Source organism: Ischnura elegans, chromosome 7, assembly GCF_921293095.1.
Source record: "Ischnura elegans chromosome 7, ioIscEleg1.1, whole genome shotgun sequence".
In the NCBI taxonomy this organism is placed as follows: domain Eukaryota; kingdom Metazoa; phylum Arthropoda; class Insecta; order Odonata; family Coenagrionidae; genus Ischnura; species Ischnura elegans.
Window position 1 is genome coordinate 32,837,236 of NC_060252.1, and position 22,343 is coordinate 32,859,578.

Below are 22,343 nucleotides of genomic sequence, written 5' to 3' on the forward strand. Positions count from 1 at the left end.
ATCTTCTTCTCTCAGCGCATAGCCAAACAACCCTATTCCTCTGTCTAACATTTCACCGTTATTATCGCTACTCCTGCAGAGTTCTATCTAGTGTCCTTGTTGAATTTTCTTTTCCTAACCCCCTTGAGAAGAAAAAATGGAGGATATTTACACATCTGAAATCAATAGACTTTAAATCATACCCACCAATCGTCGTGTAAGTTTGTACATTAACGTATTTTTATTCAAGGGAAAGAAGTTTATGTATTTTATTTCGTGTAGCTCTTTTGTCACCCTTTTTGACTCTTAAGGTCCCCTCTGGTGGTCGATGCTTAGGATTAGGTCCGGTTTAGCGGGTTCATTCTTTGCTTTTTAAAAGCGATGCCACTTAAAACACCGGCCTAGTGTTTTTTTTATGTGGTGGCTGGATGTATGAAGTTTTAAACTAATACAATCTATTGTTAATACACCACTGAATTTACCCAGAAATTATGTTTTCATCTGAAAAATCTAACATATTGCTTTGAAATTAACTACAGCCTATTCCCATTGGCAACTAGGCATAACGATGATGAAACCGTGTCCTTTAAAGAGTGCTGGTCAGGAAATATTTTTTTTTTACTTCAGCATAATGCCAACGTTTGGGTGAATTGATTCAAGGCTATATCTATATTTTTAATGAGAAACTCATTGTAAAAAATCTAAACAGTTATCTTATTGGTCTAAATGTAATTAGATTGAAGTCACCGAAACCATTGCATTATTTTAGAATATTGAAAATTTAGAATTGTGCTAAATCGCAGTGTTATCCTAATGTTATGGTTTCTTTAAAAAATGTTTGTTTGTCAAAATGGTCATATTGTATTGTCACCTTAAATTCTTGTATTTAGTATTTTAAATCTAAGTGCGATTATTTATTTTTTTGTTGAAAATATTGTATTGTTTTTTTTCATGCTCTTTGCGATCTGCACTGGTTGCTTTTGTCTGTAATTATATTCATTTACTTTTTTACTTCTATTTATCTACCAAGATGGAAATGTAGAAAGCTGTACTTTTATTTTCTCATGGGCCCCAGTGCCTACGAAAATAAACGACATTATTATTATTATTATTGCGAAGTAAAAAAAATATTTCTGGCCAGCACTCTTTATAATGGGCGCAACATGTTGTAATAAAGTGGTGTATAAATGTATTCTTTAAATAGATGATAACAATAAATAGGTTGGTGACTTTGATCATCATTAATTTGAAGAACCATTTCCATTTGAATTTTTTTAGCGTTGGACGTTTATATGCATTACTATGTCCCTTTCAATTAGTGCACCATTCTACAGTGCCTGTTTTATTGCATGAAGCTGAAAAATTAGAATTGGCTTGGGCTGTTAGTAACGACTTAGACAAGTCAATAATGATAAATTATGCGCTCAAAGAATATTCAGCCCAATAGAGGAAGTGGGCTGATATTGAGGACGGATTTTCCATCCAAATTTTTTTTTGTTATACCTGCCAGGAAACTAAGGCCATTTCATTACGATGAAATTAAATTCTTCTAATTTTTGCATTTAAGACTAATGAAAAACGGGCTACTGACGCTGCGTTTTCTGGTAACTGCGTTAGGAAATAAGAATTTTTACATAACCTTATGCTGATGTTGGTGTACTCGGATAAGATGAGGAGGATAATAAAGAATAGATACTGAAAGAGGAGAAGAGCTATGAGCTTTACTATGGAGAGACTCCATAGTATATTTTTTGTGGGGGGCAGCCGTAGGGTCGATGTCCTCTTGGAAGATCAATATTGAGAAGAAAAGACTAGCTAAAGATGGATCTGGAGAGATTGTGAAAGACACTAGAAGAGATAGAAAGAAGAAAATGGGGTCGCAATGTTGATGAGGCCGAAAACGTTCGCACGGGGGTAAGAGGCAATAAGGTAAAGGTTTCATTTTTCGTAAGTTCATGGCCCCTTTTATAGACGTCCAACATATGTGACCACTAGCAATTAGCGTTTAATTGAGTTTTTACCATCAATCTTTTCTCGCGTTCCGAGGTTAAGGATAATGATCTTCACATTCAGAAATTAGTGCTCCAATGAAAAGTTAAACTGCATGTTTCCCAACCTTTCATGAATATTTAACGTCGTTACCAGCATTTTCGTGCCAAGTGACCTATATTTCAAATGCACGGTTCTTGTTCAGATGGTCAATTTCCTCTTAATACGGCCGATAAAGAGCAGCCAATCAAATATCAGAGTTTAATGACCTCCTTTAGCGCGGGAGAATTTTGCAGACGAGTCATTTAGAAGTTATTTTGTAGGTGGAATAGAAAGCTGCATGCTTAGGATTGCATAATATTGAGGGTGGATTTTCCATCCCAATTTTTTTTGTTATACCCGCCAAGAAAATAAGGCCATTTCATTACGATGGAAATTAAATTCTTCTAATTTTTGCATTTAAGACTAATGAAAAACGGGCTACCGACGCTGCGTTTTCTGGTAACTGCGTTAGAAAATAAGAATTTTTACATAACCTTATGTTGATGTTGGTGTACTCGGATAAAAAGTACTGATAAAGACTAAAATATGTGTTGCTGTGAAAAAAATATTATATAGAATTCTCTATACTATAAGAGCAACGTTAAATTTAGCATACGCCTTCATACGAATTTTCATGGATTATTTTTTTGCAGAGAATAACTTTAAGTATAGATTTTTACATTTCTCGGAATAAAAAAGAGTTAATATGAAGAATCTGTAGGCCGGCTACCAGATATCGGAATAAACTTAGACGGTAACTGTTCGTATTTGAGTTTTGCTCAGTGATTCTATCCATTTTAGTGAAATTAAACTTTTCCTTAGGCTGGAGAAAATATGAATAGCTATGCAATCTTAATAATTTCAAAGCTTCGAGGAATGTAAAATTGACACAGGAAGCCCAAGATGATGATGTGATGATTTTTGTCGCTGCGAGCTAGTGAGGCATGTGTTAAGTGAGGTTTACTCTTGAAATGAGTATGGGTAGGGGGACTAACCCGTTGTCAACCTGTAATACGTCCAAGCGACATGCTTTAAAAGGTCAGTCAACGCCACCGACTACCCGACGGGCACTCACAGGCGATCCTCTTACAAGGACGCCGAAAACGGAATGTTTCTGCATTTTGAATTCATGTCCATTTCAAAACCTGGAAATTTTGAAGGATTATCTCTTTCGCAGCGAAACTACTGAACACAAGAACCCTATCAGTGTGGAAACATCTGAAAGGAGTATATGAGCGACTATCTGATACAAAACAAATACTTTTTGTGCGTGTTATAATTGTTTACGAGGCTAAAATATAATTTTTTACGAAGAGCATAATTTTTTTCTTTACTAATTTGCCATTAAAATTAGAAAAAGGGCGCTTAAAATAATATACCAGTCTAGTTTTTATTTAACAGTTTTTTTATCGCAGTCCATGGACTTAATTTTGATACGAATATGGGAGAATGACCCGGTTACATTCCCCGTAAATTTTGTTTTCCTCTCATAGATAAGAGGTAACTTAGTAGAAATAAACAATGAGTTAAGAAAGATACATTGCCTTACGGTTTGGCATAGGAACTTGTTTTTCCCTTGAGCAATAAAGGACATAAATTCATGCCAGGTGGATATTCGCCCTCGCACTTGCTTTTGTCGTTACCCTACCGCTCCCAGCCACGCCCCTGTTTAGGTGACTGGCGAGGTAGTACGCAGATGGAGATTTAGAAGTGACCAACAGCGGGCCACATCTCCTGGTGCATCACTATATAAACTTGTGCGTCAATTTATATAATCATGAGCCTCGAAAGAAAAGCCGATTTCGAATCAATCATGATATTAAAATAGTACCAGTTTTTAAAAGGTACATATATTTTAGTATTATTCGAGTTTTCTTAATGCTTGGGCAATTATTACCATTTAAACGGTTTATAAATGTTGATTTTTAAGTGCACTCATCGAAAATAGCGATTGGAAAGCCTTATTTTTTTACCGTCAGTCGATAAGGTCAAATTGGAAGAGCAAATTTAAAAAAATCAGGGAAATGAATGTGTGTACATCGCTACGTGGGCCAACCTCTCCGTAATTGTATTCACATTCTTTGGATTTTAGAAAGGCAGCGGTATTTTCCAGCGGATTGATTAAAAATATGGTTCACCAACGACAAATGGCAAGATCGCACATTAGCGCACCCGATCACATTCGGATGAAATAAATACTAGCCGGATTTAGAAAAATAGTTTTAATACAAAAATAATATATTACAATAATTTATTGAGGTATAGTCATCGTGCGGCCGTTTTCGTAAGATACCAGGACAGTCTCCGCTTTCGTCTCCTTCTCTGCATTATTACCTGAAAGTGAAAATGTGGAGTAGTTATTAAATTATGCCATGAATCTAAATCGGAATAAATATGGATATTAATTGGAATTAAATGGGAAAAATCATTTTGAATTACAATATAAATCATATATAAGTCATATAAATATCCATTACTTTGGGCAAAGATAATTTCGGACTGAAGAGTCATTTTGTTATGATTTCAATATCACCAACATTATACTGAAATATGGGTGAAATTCATGAAATGTATACGCTACAAAATTGCCAAAATATGTACTGCCCACGACTTATTTGATAGCACGAGAATATATTTTACCTATTCCAAATAAAAAATTGCAATATTTATAATTTATTAAACTAATTTTTCTGTTTATAATGTTATAGAGACGTACCATAATGAATTTGGTGTTTTCTACTAACAACCTATCTAAAATGCAAGAATGAATTAAATGTTCAAGAGTGATATTTCCCTAAGGGTGCTTCTACTTTTATAATATCAGGTGAGATATTTCTCGGTTTATTGAAAATATTAGTCCTGTTATTCGTGATGTATAAAATTTTAATATGGTTTTAAAAACGAAGATATATGGCCGACCATACGTAAACTTTAATTATTACATATTTTCAATCCACTGTTTTCACATTTTATGACTTTTAAAATGCCACATGTGAAGAACAAAATGATGATATGGGGAATGAAATACGATGTTGATTGTGAAATTGATTCGTGTAGATTGAAATTCGGAATTGATGAAGTGGCTACCATCCGGATTATATCCATGTATCATTCATAAAAGCTTTATCGATGTGAAGCATAATATTGATTCACTCACCTCCCCTCAAGAAGATCCTTTGCAGACCACATATCGGAGATTCGAAGATCAGTGTGACGAGAACTGCAATCATGAAGGTGAAGAAGATGTCTGCGCTAGTCATCCAAAACTGAAAGTAGGAAAAGGAATATGGTAAGAACGCGGACAACCTCAGCCTGCTGCTCAATAAACCTCTCCTTTGAGTAAAAGAAAGTGGTATACGGGTATATGCCGTGTGTTGTATAGGGTTTTTCCGCATAATTTCGATACCAACTGCTGGTCACTTCTTCCAAAGCTGGATATTCTCTCCAAGGGAATGGTGAAGAAGTGACCAGGAGTCGGTTACGAAAAGTCGGGGCAAAATCCGATATACGACACGGCATACACCCGCACGTTACTTTTTAATTATCATGAGCCGCGAAAGCTTTAATCACGAAATACTGTGGTTGGATGCTTTTCGTTGAAGTTTGGACGAAATGAAACTGAAAAATTCAGCGAGCGCACGCCATTATTTCAGATGGGTACATGTAGTTTAGGATGTCGAATGAAATTTTTCTCAAGGGGCTATAATCGGAAGGATACGAAAACTCAGTGATTCCAGAGATTAAATTGCAAATGAAAATGATTCATATTCTCTCATTATAAATATCCTCAAATTTAACCGGTCAAAATGTCACGACATGCGGATCAATTTAGATTCCAATGCGAACCAACGTTAAATATATTACCATTTATTGCAACGGCGAGAAAAATCAGCAAATTCTCAACATCATCTGATAGGAATGAATGGAATTTTTTTCTCGAAATGCACATTGCCTTAAAATATGAAGAAAAAAATAAATGATTCCAGCGTGCACTCACCAGCTTCCAGAAGGTCATATATTCGGGTGTCCGAAGCGTGGCGATGCTGAAGAGCTGCACACCGCCGTGGATGAGGAAGGCGCAGTAAGTGAGCCTGCTGAGCGGTACCACGGCGTTCCACTTGAACAGTGGAACCAGGGGTCCTGCCAATCAGAAAAGGAGAGGTCAGTTATTTAAGTGAACTGTTCTCGACGAGAAGGAAGCCTTCCCGTCAAACGCAAGGGTAACGACCAATAATACAGGATGCATGCATTTCAAACATCACATGAGGGCAATCTTTATACCGTAAAATATCCTCTGAAAACCACGACGATTCTCTTCTAAGAGATATAAATAGATGAAGGCGAGGTCAGTTATTTAAGTTTAATATATTAATTCATGGAATTTTCCGGCCGCGATGGCGGCGCACCGGGACGCGGAGGGGTGTACATTGTACAACAACAATTGTAGTTCTCGCTTGCCAAAAATTAGCTCGTGGGTTTGAGTCCCGCCTGGGTAAATTACCCCTAATCAGAGTATGGATTTTTGTCGGCGTTCATTGCTGTTTGTTGCTACCCCCCGAGAAGGCCAAATAGTGTTGTTTTAGGGCCTATGAATATAAGTAATATTGAGAACATGAAAATTGGCCAATGAAACAAGCAATCTACTTTACATACAATATGAAATATATCCGGACGATTTCAAGGACGAGTTAGCTCCCCTGAGTAGTGACGTATGGTCGTTGAAGTCAATTAGGGTACATATAAATCTCTTTTCAAATTTTCACTCTCGCACTGGCTTTTCTCAACCCTGCTTGCTGAAAACTGGTCCATACAGAGTTCACAAAACAACTCCCGCTACGTGGCTTGGCCACACACTCACATCTCGATTTTCACACTTTTACACAATTTCACTAAGTTTTCACAAAATTAGGAGAGTATTACATAAAATTACTAACTTGAAAAGCGAGTTCTTGCTTTGCAAATGATTTATTCCCGTGCTCAATATCCAGCTTATCTCCTCCAGCGCTTTCCTCTCTTTACCCACTATCTCATCACCAGCATATGTCAACGATCCTAAGATTGGTTTGACGCAGCTCTCCATTCCTCACTTCTATTCGCTCGCCTTTTCATAGCGACGTATTTCTTCTCTTTTACATACTTTACAACCTGTCCTATGAAACTCATTCGGGACTGTCCCTTGCCCTTCTTTCCTTCCACCTCTCCTCCTACGATTGTTTTCATATCCACAATGTATTGGACGATAAAAGGATATTTAATTAGGGATCGCTTTGGTGTGGTGGATAGTGGTAGTTTCCATTACTGTTGACCCGGGTCCCTATTGTGGCAATTTTGTTTTTAATTCTGGCAATTCCCTCATATTTTTCAGAGATTGTTCAATCCCTGCTTGAGCCCTATTAGGAGTGCTCTTCCAGTACAGAACTCGGTCCGTCAGATAGGCAGTTTTGCCGTGGATCATTTCATGGATTTTGTTTACAGCAGATCAATGCCAGCTCTGTTTTTCTCTCCAGCACTTCCTATGTCGCAAATGGTCCAAGCCATCTGTCATCTCCGACAAATACCCACTCTCCTATCGTCTTTTTTACATTTTGTATTTTCGCTAGTCATGGTCTCTCCTCGTTTCAATTTTGTTCAAGTCCGGAGTTTAGCGGTAAAGGAAAGGCCAGAGAGAGAGAGAGAGAGAGAGAGGGAGAGAGAGAGAGAGAGAGAGAGACGGGAGGGCGTTGATCAATTGTCCGTGTCTTCGAAGAATGGAACATGCGAGGAGCGACTCACGGTCCTCATGCTTCCAAGGCCTCCCGATCCGGATTTCAAACGTTACACCCGAAACGCTTTTACGATTCGCTTCCACCCCAATCTCACTTTCGAATAAAATAATATAATCGAGACTGGTATTTCAAACGGGACTTGATGTCTCCAAATTCTACGTTATACCCAGTGAGCTACCCCAAGGGCGTTTAGAAAGTAATGATGTTGCTCCCTAATGCATGTAGACGTCATTGTTACCAACAAAATATTATTTAAAGCATGTACGCGTATGCAGGTGGTGTAAGCTCCCCCATAAAATGCATCGGTGCGTTCAACAAGGATAGTTTCATTTGCATAGGAAGATGAAGTACCCACAGGAGTGAAATAATAAATATGATCATTGCCATCATAACTAGGAATTTTTTCCTAGAATCTATGTTGTCTTGAAAATTTTCGCACTTTTCATCGCTGCCATCTCTCTCTCATTCATACATCAATCAATTTTACGAAAAAAATAACTTGTAGAGTGCATAGAAGTCTTCTTTACTTTGCCAAAGAGAAAATATAACCATATTATCACCAATTTTAACTCTAATATCAATTTTCACAGAGTCATGTATACGATTGTCCTCCGATGTTACGCTTTTCTCTTGATTGCGGAGAAGAAAATTTCATTAATATTCTAGGTTAACACTATTAACTGCCGAGTTCATCGGTAATCATAATGACCTGTGTTACACCGCACGTAGTGAAATCGTCTTGATTGGAAATGAAAAAATTTTTTCCCAATGTTACACCAAAACTCCAACCATTAGAAACTAACGCTCGGATTGAATCACTGAGATAGTTATCCACCTTGGCTCATCCCGTACGCTGGGTAGGTAATAGGACGTATCCATTTCATTTGCAACTAATGAATCCATAAATAATCAAAAAATGAGATTTTTTAGACATCCTAATTTGAGTTCGCGATATGAGTGAAAAATTTCTCTGGTCAAAATGGAACGCAAGACGTTGAGATGCAAAAGTAACACTTGCACGATGCGTTCCTGCACTACCCACGCTTTCAGGGAGTGGAGCCTTGGGTTAAAGAGATTTGTAAACCCGAAAACAATACCGTGGGTGAGACGCCCAAAAAAAACCGCTGTTGTGACCCAAATGCAGGAATAAGGGCGAGGAAAAATTAGGATCAGCTGACGAGGGCATATCTCAAGGCACTGTTTCGTGACCTCGCCACTGGTTTGTCCCTTTTTTTTCGCAAACACGCCGTTGTGGAGAGTAAGGGGTTGTATACAAGCCGTTTACTTTGAAAGATAAGTAATAGCGCAATCCAAAAATATGGTGTTTAACTACACATTACTGTATGCATTCATTTTAAAGGTTTCATTCCGAATGGACGTGTAAGCTTCGTGCACGGGAGTATTTATCTCTTAAGATAGTAATAATAAGTCTTAAGTAATTATAAAGTTCTTAGCCTAGTTAAATTTCTGATTCTGTATTCCTGTTTAGCAAAGAAAAGTACGCATGTATATCAAAGGAGTCAGTGTTACATTACACGAACATACAACAATCTATTTTTTAGAGACTACTAAATAGTTGAAAGATGACACGTAAAAAGCGTAGAAAATTTCAAATCTATTTAATATGTGGCTAAATTAAGTAATTACCTACGAAGTAACGAGGCATTAATGTGGTGTATTATAGAATCCAAGCAGAAACTTCCACTATCTATAATAGCATAACATATTCTTAAGCTATCGGGTACTCAAAAAATGAAGTACTGGACATGATCATAGCGGCAATGGTGGTTATTAGATGACGGGAGTACAATTTGTTGTAAGATGTATCATAGACTATGATTTTGCAAGGGGAAAGAGCAACAGTGCTTGGGAAATGAGATAAAAATATATCGAATATCTATCTGTCGAAGCGTAGATAAAGGTCTAATATTTACGAGGAAGTTCAAGCTCAACAGATGTACGCTGACAATTTCAGTAAGATGATTTTACTATTCCATAAAGGCTATCGTGCGAATTTTCCCAGCTGAAGCTTTTTATTAGCTTTTCCCAGGCCAATTGAAGCATTCATAAAAATTATTTTTATCATTTTCCTACCGAAGACGGCATCACATTTTTCATTGCCTAATCTGTCCTCACGAGGGTTTCACTTAACTTATTTTGAATAATATCTTAATTGAGTGGCAATCCATGATGTTGAAGTACAAACTTGTAAATAATTTAAACCGGGTAATCTTTTGCAAGAAATTCATGTTCCATAGTAGCTGTCGAATGAAAATTAATTTACATTCAAACCTAGCGAGAATGGAATCAGGAATACCGATCACATTCGGTGGTAGTAATTCTTGTAGCAATGCGCCATTGTTTCGTCGATATGTGTATGCATGCATTTCAATCCCCTTTATTCTATACCTAATGCCCCTTATCCGCCTTGAACTTTCTCCAAGTCATTCCTACCATTCCCATTTCAAGCATCATCTCAATTTGCAGAGTATCATTTTAGAGTTACCTGATCGTGGAGCTGTGGTTCGCTAGAATACATACACTTCTGGTCCACATCATATATTTTTACCACGTTTTATAATACTCGCTTTCTTGTTTGTCCTTCAAGGGAAAATCTTGAAACTCAAATTTCGACCTCTTCCTGATTAACTAGATCGCTGAAATTTTCAAGAAAACTTCCGAACTGGATGACAATGCAATGTTCTTAGACTTTTACCGTGATTGGAAGAGTAGTTCGAGAAATATTCAGAAGTAAAAATTAAATATGGAGTTCTATAAAAGGCCACTTAAATCCAACGAAGACGCTGAAATCACAATAGGTGAAATAAGGTATCTATTTGTAAAGCGTAATTTACCTGTATATTTTTTCTTTTGTTTATCTTCAACAGAATCCTAAGATTTTGTGAATCTACTCAACATTCTATGACTTGATGTTCCATTTAATTTCAATTAAACTTCGATACAGTTCGATGAAAATATGTCGAGCAAATTTCTATGAAACCTATGTAGTTACTCTGTAGTACGGGTGCTAAAAAAATCTCATTCTCACTCAGTTTACATATTTTCTTATGATGCTCACCATCTAAATTTGTCATATAAGTTAATATGTATTCTTGGTGAATTACAATCCTTTTTTTATTTCCCAACTGGTTCCAAGACCTTAGTTCCATCCTCAAGGGAATGAAAACAGAAATAGTTGTTATAGAATCTTACAAGTTTAAAACACCCATCGCTTGAGTCGCTTGTTCATTTTTGATAAATAAAGCCTAAAGGCCGTTTTACACGGGGCACGGAATTGCGCAGGTTAGAGCTGCATTAATTTCTAAAATGGCGTGGAATTGCGCGAATGCATGAACGAAATTAGAACAGAGGCAATTTTGCTGTCTCGCATCCACGCATTCTCGCATGTGTTCTAGCAATTCACCGCTTTACACGACGCCATTTTGAATGCGCCTTCGCACGTAAGTCAGATTGCGCAATTCCGTGTACCGTGTAAAACGGTCTTAACAGACGTAACTGCGTAAAGCAAGTATCATAAATTCGAATGATTATTCATTGAAAATGAAGAAGAAAAAGCGAGGGTGTATGGTGTAGCAGCGACCAAGATTCGCAGAACAGAGATGCTAACTGTATTCCATTCATTCATTTGTAGGTTTGTGTTCTCAGCAAATTTAATCTTACAAGCCGCTGTTTGCGGAGCTGCGGGTTCTTTGCCCTTTCTTTTATCAGCGTCTGTATTCAAGTGAAATTTTTCCTCCTCCATGAATTCTTTGAGTCTATAAGGTATCTTTTTTATTCCGTGTTGAGGCGCCTTCAATATCCCCCTTACCCGGTGTCCAACGCTGTCGCTTACGCCTAGATCCGGCACTCATGGAGCCTATCTATTTGCGAATTTTTTTACAGACTTTTTTAAATTCACTCACCGGCGAGACCGATATCGCTGGAGACGACCAGCCATCCGATTGAGAGCCCCCATCCTGCGCGGTGCAGGCCGCCGTAAAAAGCCGACTCGAGCGCGCTATACGGCCGTCCCGGCAAGTAGAAGATCCACGCGCCGAACATAGAGGCCAGCGCCGTCGTCAGGAGGACGGCCCAAAGGCCCAGGATGGTGAACTGGGGTGGGTAGAAGGGAAATGCAACATTTTTATTTATACATTCACCATTGGGGGGAATGGTATTTTTCATGCTTACTTTCTTGCATGAAATTCATTAAATATGTGGTTGTGAATTAGAGGCTACAAATTGCTTTAATCAATTACTGAAATGAATCTGGTTAGTAACTTTTGAGCTTTTGTAGCTCAAAAAATATTCTTTTTGGTCAATATTCTTTGAAACAACTGCGAAATTGTGATTATAAAATAGCTGATAATTTAATACACTAATTGGTACCTATTAAATTTTTGATATAGGCAATTGATATTCCCTTAAATAATTTGATGATCTATTGGGAAAGAGTAAACGTGCAGCAATATAGGCTAGTTAAAAGTAAAGTAAATTACAAACTTTTATAACGCTATGGTAATAGAGTGTGTTTCTAAAATAACCTAATCAGACTAATTCCCTGATGATAGATATTATACATCACTATTATCATGAAATGAATGTGATATATAGTGAATAAACATTAAAAGAGACACATGTTTATGAAAATTTGAAAACTCTGGTCTCGTTGTCATTATGAAGATTTCAGGGTAGGTACAGCGAGTCAAAATTTTTACTTTGAGATATGGGCCAACCTTTACTATGGGATACCCTATGTATACCCTGAAAACTTTAAAATGACAACTTAGTTCCGGGTTATTAGACCGTACAATACATGGTTTAAATCCACCCCAGCCAACACAACAATTGTGGCCACAATGTGGCCGTACTGTGGTCATAGTGGATTGCCATTATGACTTTATAGTGGTTTTGACCCCCGGCCATAGTGTGGCCAAAGTGTGGCTCGCCATAATGTGGCTTAAGTGTGGATAATACATTTTCTTTATATCAACTCAATCAATCTACTTCCATTTTAATAACTTACCAACTAACCTGTATCAATAGCATTCGTAATATACTTATGCTTACAAATGTTTGGTTTGCCAATCTGTGGCATTCCTGAGACGATCCAAAGTGTGGCCATAGTTTGGCATGTTTGGCAAGCCAAACCATGGCCACAGGCTGGCTATAATGTGGCCAGCTGTGGCTAGCCATAGCCATAGTTGCCACAGGTAAACCACAATTCGGCCACAGTATGGCCATGATTGTTGTGTTGACTGGGACCTTATTGTGCTGAGACGATTCTCTCATTACCTGAGGTATTTTGATCTTTTCAGTCTTAATCTTGTAGTATATGTATCCCCACATCATGCCGATGAAATAAGGACTTGCTCTCGTGTGCGACGTGATGTATACGGAGCGGAATGTGTTGTTCACCACGGGGTCACTCAGCGTCCTGGAAACGGAAGAAAATTTAGTTTCAATTCTCAATTGAAGAAATTAAACAAATTCTTTGATTTAAGAATAAAATCAACAGTAAGGAAGCAGTCATTATAAACCATTTGCGTTTATCGTCGCCTCAATTCCGAGTCGGTATCAATGCTTTCCGACCCATGATGTTTACTTCATCAAAAGAGTATGGATGAGAAGGGATTTTGATGCAATGGGCTGATGATAAATATTTGAAAAAAAAAACGTAAACGCGAAGTGAATTACTGGAAAAAAATACGCCAACTTGTAACCATTTTTTTGTACTATTCACTTTCTCAGTGTTTCAACCCGAAGGTTGATGTGAATAGGTGAGATCACCCTAGGATAATCCTTAGGCGTGTGAATTCCACACATTCAGGACAGGGGGAGCCGTTCCTTTATCTGCGTTACGTCGAATTTCGAGGATGTCTAGTTTGGGGTTGTTTGAAGGCTTTGCCTGGGATTAGAACCATATACCCTTTGATCAGAACTCAAGTGATCTTTAGTCAATCTCAAGTGATGCTCGCACGCTCTCAAACACTTTTATAAACTTTTACGATTTTTCCTCAATCAAAATATACTCAATACGTGTGCATGAAAGTTTCAGCGAACAATAGGCACAAAAGCAGTGCTTAATCTAAAAGACAATACGATGTTGTCACGCACTCCAATACTTTTAGAAAGACTTTCACCATTATTTAACTATCTAAATATACGTTAAAAGTATCTGCTAAATTTTTATCGACCAATAGGTACAAGCAAACACTCTAAAATACAAGGAAAATGTTATTACTTGATTGGTCAGTTGTGTGAGACATTAGAACGCAAGACATTAATGGCAAAAGAGTCGTTGCAGGAAAGAATAAATCTGCTAGCAGCGGTGGTTGCACTGTTTTTACATGAAATGGGAAATTAATGTAAGTAGTGTCGTTGTCTTGCTTGATGACTACGTGATGCTAGCTGGAAAAAGGGAATAATAACGGACTCCTGTAAACGGAATCGTTGGTAGTTGGCATATTGGAGTGGTTTATATTTCACTCCATTAGCTGACTCAGTTTTTTAAGGTGGGTTGCTATTAGTGCTTGAGGATAAAAAATCAATTCAGGAAAGCTCCGGGCGGATGCATTTACACTTTTAGGGAGGACATTTCTTTTCTGTAGGCAGCCTCGACAGTTTTTGTTAGGAGCACGGACTTAGGTTAGATTGTGGGTACTCAATGCTCTCCCCTCATCATTCCAAATCAATCTTTGGATTGAGAGTTGAAACTTTGAGTAGATGGATGACTCCGACATTTCGTTAAAATAATTCCTTCAACTTCGTCAGGGCTATTCAATTAAGTTGCTAAGGAATCGTCAGGGAATGACTAAATATATAACAAATCATATTCATAACAGGCAATATCTCTAATGATAAGTACGAACTATTTCTATAAATTTCACACTTAAATACCTTCTAACAGTGTCATAATGTGAACTTAGCTGCTAAATGTCATAAGTGATTGAGTTGAAGGTGAAATTTAATCCTTCCCGTCATGAATTTACCAGAATTTTTATGATCTGGTCTGGTTGAACGGGAATGACGCCAGGAAAAATAATGGCAATGAAGATTAAGGCACTACTATCATGGCGCAATAAGGAAGCACGCTAAGTAAATATCGAGAGACAAGAAGTCCCAAACGACGGTTTAATGAATCATGTTCTCACGTAAACGCCGTTTTAGTACCGAGTAATTAGAACAGAACCGGAAAAATGAAGACGCAGAGTCCATTTTCTGAAGCACTCTTTTATGAGGCTATGCCAGCGGTTTTCATGCAAGTATGGTATCTTTATTTCTTACATATTTGCTGTAAATCATTTCAAGAGGTACGTCGATCGATACACGGAAGGAAATAAGCCCCGATATATTATGTATTGCTTATCTATGTTGTCAATTATTTTAATCGAAGACGAGTTTGAGATGCTTAGATTCTTTTTTAGTATTGTGATATGGTGGCGTGACTACACTTCATCTCCAGTTGATGCAAACTTATTGGTGAAATTAACGAGTTACCATTGGTAAAAGAACCTGAAATTTTATAATTTCCAATTAATTTACTGATAATCATGCTAATATTTGTGCTATTCTACTACATTTTATTTGTAATCCAACCATTTTACTCACATTTTGGCATTCCCTAAAGAAATAAAGCGTCCGTCCTGAAGATACCGCTATTCGGCGAAAAAATTACATTTCAAATAAAAATATGTCGAGTAGTGCAAGTATCGGCATGTATAAGAGAAATTTTTTTTGAAATAGTAGCCGCATATTATTATGGTTAATTATATGTACTTTATCAATCATATACCGGAAAAGGTCCATCACTCCTGTCAAAATATTTCGTCTTTACAAACTAATAATGCATAATTTTAGGCATCCGCAGTGTTTGCTATGAATATTTTCCTCTCTAGTTTATGTTCTCCTAATATCGATTCTCATCCTTAAGATGGCAGTAAGATAAGCTGCCAAAACTTTTGTTACCCGGATAATTAGTCCGGATGCAATTCTGCGAAGTATATGTACAAATTTTGTACCAGAAATTTTAAATATTTCTAGCACCATTTCGTTCGTGAGCCTGATTTTTGCGATTTTTAATGGATTTCATGTATTAGGTTAATTTACTCACTCTATTAGTGTCATTAAAAGGCAAAGAATTTAGGTATCTTTGATAATACAACTGGTGAAGAAGTAATAACGTGTGACGTCAACGTTTTTGAGGACAGAACTAGGCAAAAAATCTGTGCTTGTTTCCTTAAAAACAGCATTTATTTTACCTTCCACTAATTGATTACCAATTGGTTTGTTATATTTATATTTGTCGATTGAATTAAATTATAGTTTCATTTAGTTTAAATAATAATTAATGGAGCCCAAGTACTTTATCCAGTATTCAAACCTGGACTGATGATGAACTTCAATAAATCCACGATTACCTTGTACACTACTTTTAAGTTGTTACTTAAGGATATGATTCCCAATTTCATTCCATAGATGTCGTTTTTCATTGAAAACATGGCATGCGGAAATCTACCGAGATTATAGAGAGCGTTTCAAATTCAACTAAAAAATTGGAGCTATATAAAGTGGAAAACTTCATCGTTACAGTGACGGGCAGAGACAAGTTATAAGATTAATATCTCGCCTGAGTTATTTGTATGAGGTGAAAGGAAGTTTTTGTGGCTCCTAAGAGTTATCCTTGGAGATTTTATAGAGCCACGTGGAGTTCGATCATGTGATATTCTCTTTCCTGTTTGTTCTCACCCTCCATCCCTTTGCAAGTGGAGGAAATAATTTGACCTTCTGAATCTTGAGCAATAATTGTCACAAGTCCCAATAAACGTGGTACTGCTACCATACCAACGAATTCCTCTCCAGTGCGTTCTTTTGCTTGAAGGTTGCGATAAATTGCTTTTAAACGTGTCACTTTCATTAAATAAATAAATTTTTCTCAGTTGTCAATCATATTTTCTTAATACCTTCATTCTCTTGTACTTTCAACCTTCTACCCATTTCTACTTCACGCGATATTAATAAATATTCAGCATCAATCACCTCATATACATTTTGAAGTATAAATCGACACTTGATAATTTCAAATTATGCTAGAAGTGAAATAGAGAAGGGCATTTTATTTTTTAAAATAATATTTTTTCAATTTCAAGAAAAATGATGGTGCCATTTATACTCCCAGTTCAATATAAGTGCTTGTGTTTTTACCCTGCCGAGTGATTGTCCCACACTCCTGTATTACCTCTTTTAGTTTGCGATTGTCGACATCAACTGTCAAGTTAACGCAATAATGCTTGATTACCAGTCTGAAAAAAAACGAAACTGGTGCCATATTATTGAGGTGGTATCAAGGGATCTCGAAGAATCACATGCAGATGTGATCTTTGAGAATTGTTATGTTGCGCTTATTACACAACTTCGAGCTTCAGATTTGACAAAGATGATATTTTATCAATAAGGAAGAGTTAATGAGTGGATATTGGTATTGGAGAACAAAGAAAATAATACTGAAGGGTCCGAGTTTAAGCGCAACGAATTACGGTGTGTATATGTGGACGATAAGAAAGAGGATGAGAATTGGCCGATGATCCTCGAGACGTGGGTGTGGAGGAGAATTACCACTAAAGTATTCTACCGATTAAGGCGAGTGGTAGGGAGTAAAAGGACACCAGCCGTTTAAATATAAAAAGCAAATGCTCAAAGGAAATTACTAATAGCATTTATTAAAGTCCTTTGTGGTTCGAAGGAAAAACGAATTCCCATATCTATCCTTTCGGCTACATATCTCTCTTAATTTATCACTTCTCTCGGACCTCTCATTGAAACATTGCGGGGCTGTAAGATGATATTCACCGTGTCGCTCTTAAAGATGTCTATTCTCATTGTTCAAGATATCTACGCCCATTCTGGCAGTCTCCTCTTCCTACATGTATACATCCCTCTTCAATTCAATAGAAGGTATATTCCCTTTCATTCGATCTAAAACTCATGTTTTCTTCCTTCCTCTCCCTCGTTTACCTAACATTCTACCCTCTAAGATTGTTCTCAATATCCTCCTCGTTCAGAGCTCGCTCCATCCGGGAGGAGGTGAAATGGATCGATAGAAAAGGAAAAAAACGGGGGCTATTCGTGATGGATGAGGAGATGAAATTTTTTTGAGGAGATGCAGATGAGTCAAGGTTTTGAATGGGGGGAGAACTAATGGTAAGGACATGTTAAAATGTGTACTAGAAGAAACAATATAAGTTAAGCGAAGAATATGGAAGAAGAATACAGGGACAGGCTCGAGAGATCAGTAAAATGGACCACGTGGGCCTACTTTGACACATAGGATACCTTTTATAATAGTGATGATAATTGTTGTGATTGAAATAATTTCTAATCCGCGTTAATTATTCCCTTCCTGCCTCGATACTAGTTATTCAGCATATATTCCGCATCTCTCTAGTTTGCATTGAAAAATGTAGTAGATAACCTTCTTTTCATCTAGGCAGCCTTCTAAATGCATTATAGTCGTGAAGGAAGGTTGTCATATTACGGCCATAACAATTAAGTGCTAGTGGTCATGTACGACTTCTAATACATCACGAAGGTCAAATCCTCAGTGAAAAAAATAATTGCACCATCATTGGCAATTTGCCTAAGCAAAAATGAAATATAAAGAAGTAAACACCAGCTTAACTAGAGATTCCGAGGATCTAGTGGTGGCTTTGAAATTTCACAAGGCCGCTGGGCACCCTTCACATTGGAGCCAACTCTAGGTCGAGAAAGGTCGCAAATTAATACGTCTGACGTCACACCGCGCCAGAGGATAATGGAACGTGTTCTGCGCGGACTTCGCGAGCAGGGCTTTTAACCTATCGCTTACATTTTTTCGATGTAAACTCTAAAGAGTCGTGATGATAGCAGCTGGAACTTGAGCTGAGTCTCTTTCACTGACATCAGATTGCGAGATACAAAATATGTTCTTTAACACTCGTCAATAACCAAAAATATCACCTGCGTGGCTGAGTTTAATTAAAGTGATGTGAGACTCGAAAATGGATTACATTACCTCAGAAATTTGATTGCGTTCGGATGAAATTTAAAATCAAATCCTGTAACCTCTCGAACAAGAAATCATGCACAATAATGTCTGATAAAATAGTTTAAACTATAGGTTCTTGAAGCTGTTTGATATAATTTGACAATTAAGAAGATGCAATAGTAAATAAGTTCCATAACTAAATATTTCTGATTTTTATGTGCTGTAGCACGAATGCGTAGTTTGCGTAATTTTTTTAAGGGAAATTGAGAGTTTTAATAGAGTGTTTCGTTGATTTTGGTTTTCATATTATTTCTATATGTTCTGAGTTTTTGGAGAGTCCTAAATTTTTGAGCAGCTGCTTTAGCTTTTATTAAAAGCATCTGATAGGACAAGAAAATGATAAAAAGGATGAAGGTGTGAATGAAAATCAATATATGCAAATTACTGTTTGATTTTTGGCGGTGAAACACGACGTTATATGCGAGAAAAAAGTTGAATTTGAGGTGGTGTAATAGTTTCCTAATACGCCTATACTTAGTAGAATACGGTGTGGTGGTATCCCAGCGCATAGATTGAAGAAATTATCCCGTCGTATTAAAAAAATCATTCTTTTTGGGCTATTCATCAAGTGAGGTATCCATGGTTACCAAAGTATAGATGCTCAAGTCGTTTATGTGAGCGTAAACAAGGAAAAAGAGGCCTGATTCATTCTCCTTTCAAACCACTTAAAAATGACCACAATGACCAATAAAATTATGACCACATTGGAGACATAACTCGGGATGAATCCTGAGAAAAATATTCACTTAAGTTAGTTTTTGTTTTTAGCATTTCGGGTGTGAGTGTTGCCTTGAAATAATGTCTCGAGTCCTCTAACCGAATTTCGTTCGAGAGACTGGATATTTGCAGCAACATTTTTAATTAGGATTTTAACTTTTCTGGGAACTGTGGGAATTTTATCATCAGTTAATAGAAATAAAACAACGGAAAATGTTCAGTCAGTTGTGTATTTAGGGTGATGACGTGTTGACATCATTTAGAGGAGGACTTTAATTAGCTAAGCTGTTTATTTAAGTAATTAAGAATGTGGAAGTGGTCTTGGTTAAATGTTTTGTTCCCGTTCTGAGAATTACGGGCGAAAAATAGTTTCAGATTTTTTGATCCTTGATTTTCTCACCGTTTCTTTCGAATCACATTGTATGCCACAATGTGAGTCGAAAGAATCACATTCGATGTTTTGAAGGAAATTGCCACTTGCCTATTGTAATTTTGCCGGGACTTTTGAGGGCCTAATTAGCAATAGGTAGAAAAATAAAAAAACTTCCACTTCGTCATGAAATCGGGTGGTGGTGTATTGAAGTCATGCCGAGGAGGCTCTTCAGGAAATTTAAGTAAAGAAAATTCTTTTGTTGTATCCACTATTGGCCTACTTGTCACAATTTAATAATAATTTTATAATATTTTGTCATGGTGAAAGTTATAATAATGACTTTGAAAGAATACTTTTTTGGCCGATAGTCGATGAAGTGCAGTTCAAAGATTACATTTTGTAATTTTCATGAAAATTATGTCCAATACTTTGTTTTACGAATCAACCACTTAGAAAACCATGCATGGGAAATGCTTAAAAGAGCCGAACATACCAATTTTTGACAAAAAAGTGCATTTATATGTATGGATCTACAGTGCTAAGGTCAGCACGATAGGTGTTCACTTCGTTGAGACATTTGACATTATTGACATAATTAAGCTGATGAATTAAGAACCATGTTGAGTTTGAGAAAATTTTGTGAATGACAAACGATTTTAATGCCTCATGATGAATACTACGGATGAATTCTTCTCGTGTTCTCAGCCAGGTCAATTCTGTCATATAAGCCGACATTTGCAGTGTGAAATTGGACTTTCAAAGAGTAATACGCTCTTTTAGGTGGGAGACAAGTCGTCTTTCGAAACGTCGGCTCATACGACAGAATAAACTTAGCTGAGAACCCGAGAAGAATTCATCAATTTGTCAATGACAGTTATAGCCCATTTAGCAATTAAAGGGGGGGGGGGGTAAATTGAGTTTTAACGTATAAAATATTTCCGATATAAATTTTTACCACCCTAATGTGGAAGTGTACTCACGTCATGTAGAGGAGGAGGACCCCGTCCAGCTGTCCGATGTAAGTCACGGCGAACGGCACACACACGGAGGCCAAGGTGACGAGCAGGAGGGCGACACGGCCGTAGCGAGGCCAGCGCCACAGTGGATATACGAGCAGTGGGGCCATCAGAAAGAAGTGCATGTCGCACGTCACATACCACGACTGAAACATACACTGTCGCACGGGAAAAAGGAAAAAAACCACGTGTTTAAAAATACATATTTAGGAACCTTAGAGAACATGCATTATTCTAGGAACGTAGGCAGTGATGTGATGGCAAAATTAGCAGTGCCGGAACGCACTTTCCTTAACTTTTTTTTAGAAGTGAAATACGTATTACTCTGTGTAGTAAAATCTGATGCTTTCCCGGCGAATATATTCGAAAAAGGGCTATTAGGCTTTTCGTGTTCCGAAACGTCGGCAGATTGGAGGGAGACCACCCAGCTGGAACCCCGAATAGCCTTTTTCGAATATTACTCTGTGTGTTTCCCTGGTAGCACCAAAAGGATTATACCTGAATATTTTTAAGATTTCGAAATACATCGGTATACATATTTGCAAATCAGTATATTATACATATTTTATACATGTCTGATGATCCATGGTCCTATGATGTATTCCAGAATCTTTAAAATATACGATTGATATCCTTACGGTGTATCCAGGGATCATCAGGCATATACCTATAAGATATGTATAATATACAGGTTTACGACAGTTATACGTATTTAATCTATATAAAATCCAAATTATGGCAGCAGATATAATATGTATTATATCTAGATATTATCAGTGTGGTAGAGAACATTTGCATGTATTTTATACAGATAAAATATGTAGTACACAGTGTATACTATGATACGTATTAAATCTAGATATAATCCTTTTGATGCTACTTTTTAGTACAAGTTTTTTTTTTACATTTCATTGCAATTTTTTTGTTTAGGTTACGAATGTTTATTAGAAAATTTGAAGCACCAAAATTGATAAAAGTGTTATTTGATTATCATGCCTTTTGTCAACCAGTGCCGGAACGGCGTTCCGGCACCATCACACCTCTGAAAGTAAGCTTTCGCTGCGATAGTCGTTGATGTCAACTACTTTCGGTTGCGGCTGTGTATTGCGCGTTGTCATGCAAGCTTTCGTGGCCATCGCAGGGGGCATCATCCGGCGATGAATGAGGAAGGACCGTATATGTTTTTCATTTATATTCCAATTAACGTAAATAGTGGTGACAATTTAATGTCTTTTTTTGAACTGGAAAGTATCAAAGTGAATAACGTCAAATAAAGTTTATAAAGGAAATAAATGAAAGTATTAAAATTGGAATAATGTCAACTACAAGATAGCAATGAAACAAATTAGGGATATTATCCCACTATCCATCAAGCAATA

The 22,343-nt window shown here is 37.1% G+C and overlaps 1 protein-coding gene across 1 annotated transcript in view; it reads right to left on the bottom strand.

Moving 5' to 3' along the window:
* Positions 1-4,217: 4,217 nt before the first annotated feature.
* LOC124162362 (nose resistant to fluoxetine protein 6-like) overlaps positions 4,218-22,343 on the bottom strand; it is a 67,882-nt gene continuing 49,756 nt past the window's right edge. Inside the window, exons 8-13 of the mRNA XM_046538871.1 lie at positions 20,929-21,122; positions 13,071-13,212; positions 11,699-11,888; positions 6,008-6,150; positions 5,168-5,276; positions 4,218-4,344 (exon numbers count right to left, since the gene is read on the bottom strand). Of these exons, the coding sequence (XP_046394827.1) occupies positions 4,262-4,344; positions 5,168-5,276; positions 6,008-6,150; positions 11,699-11,888; positions 13,071-13,212; positions 20,929-21,122 (861 nt within the window). The 3' untranslated portion in view covers positions 4,218-4,261. The remainder of the gene's footprint in view (positions 4,345-5,167; positions 5,277-6,007; positions 6,151-11,698; positions 11,889-13,070; positions 13,213-20,928; positions 21,123-22,343) is intronic.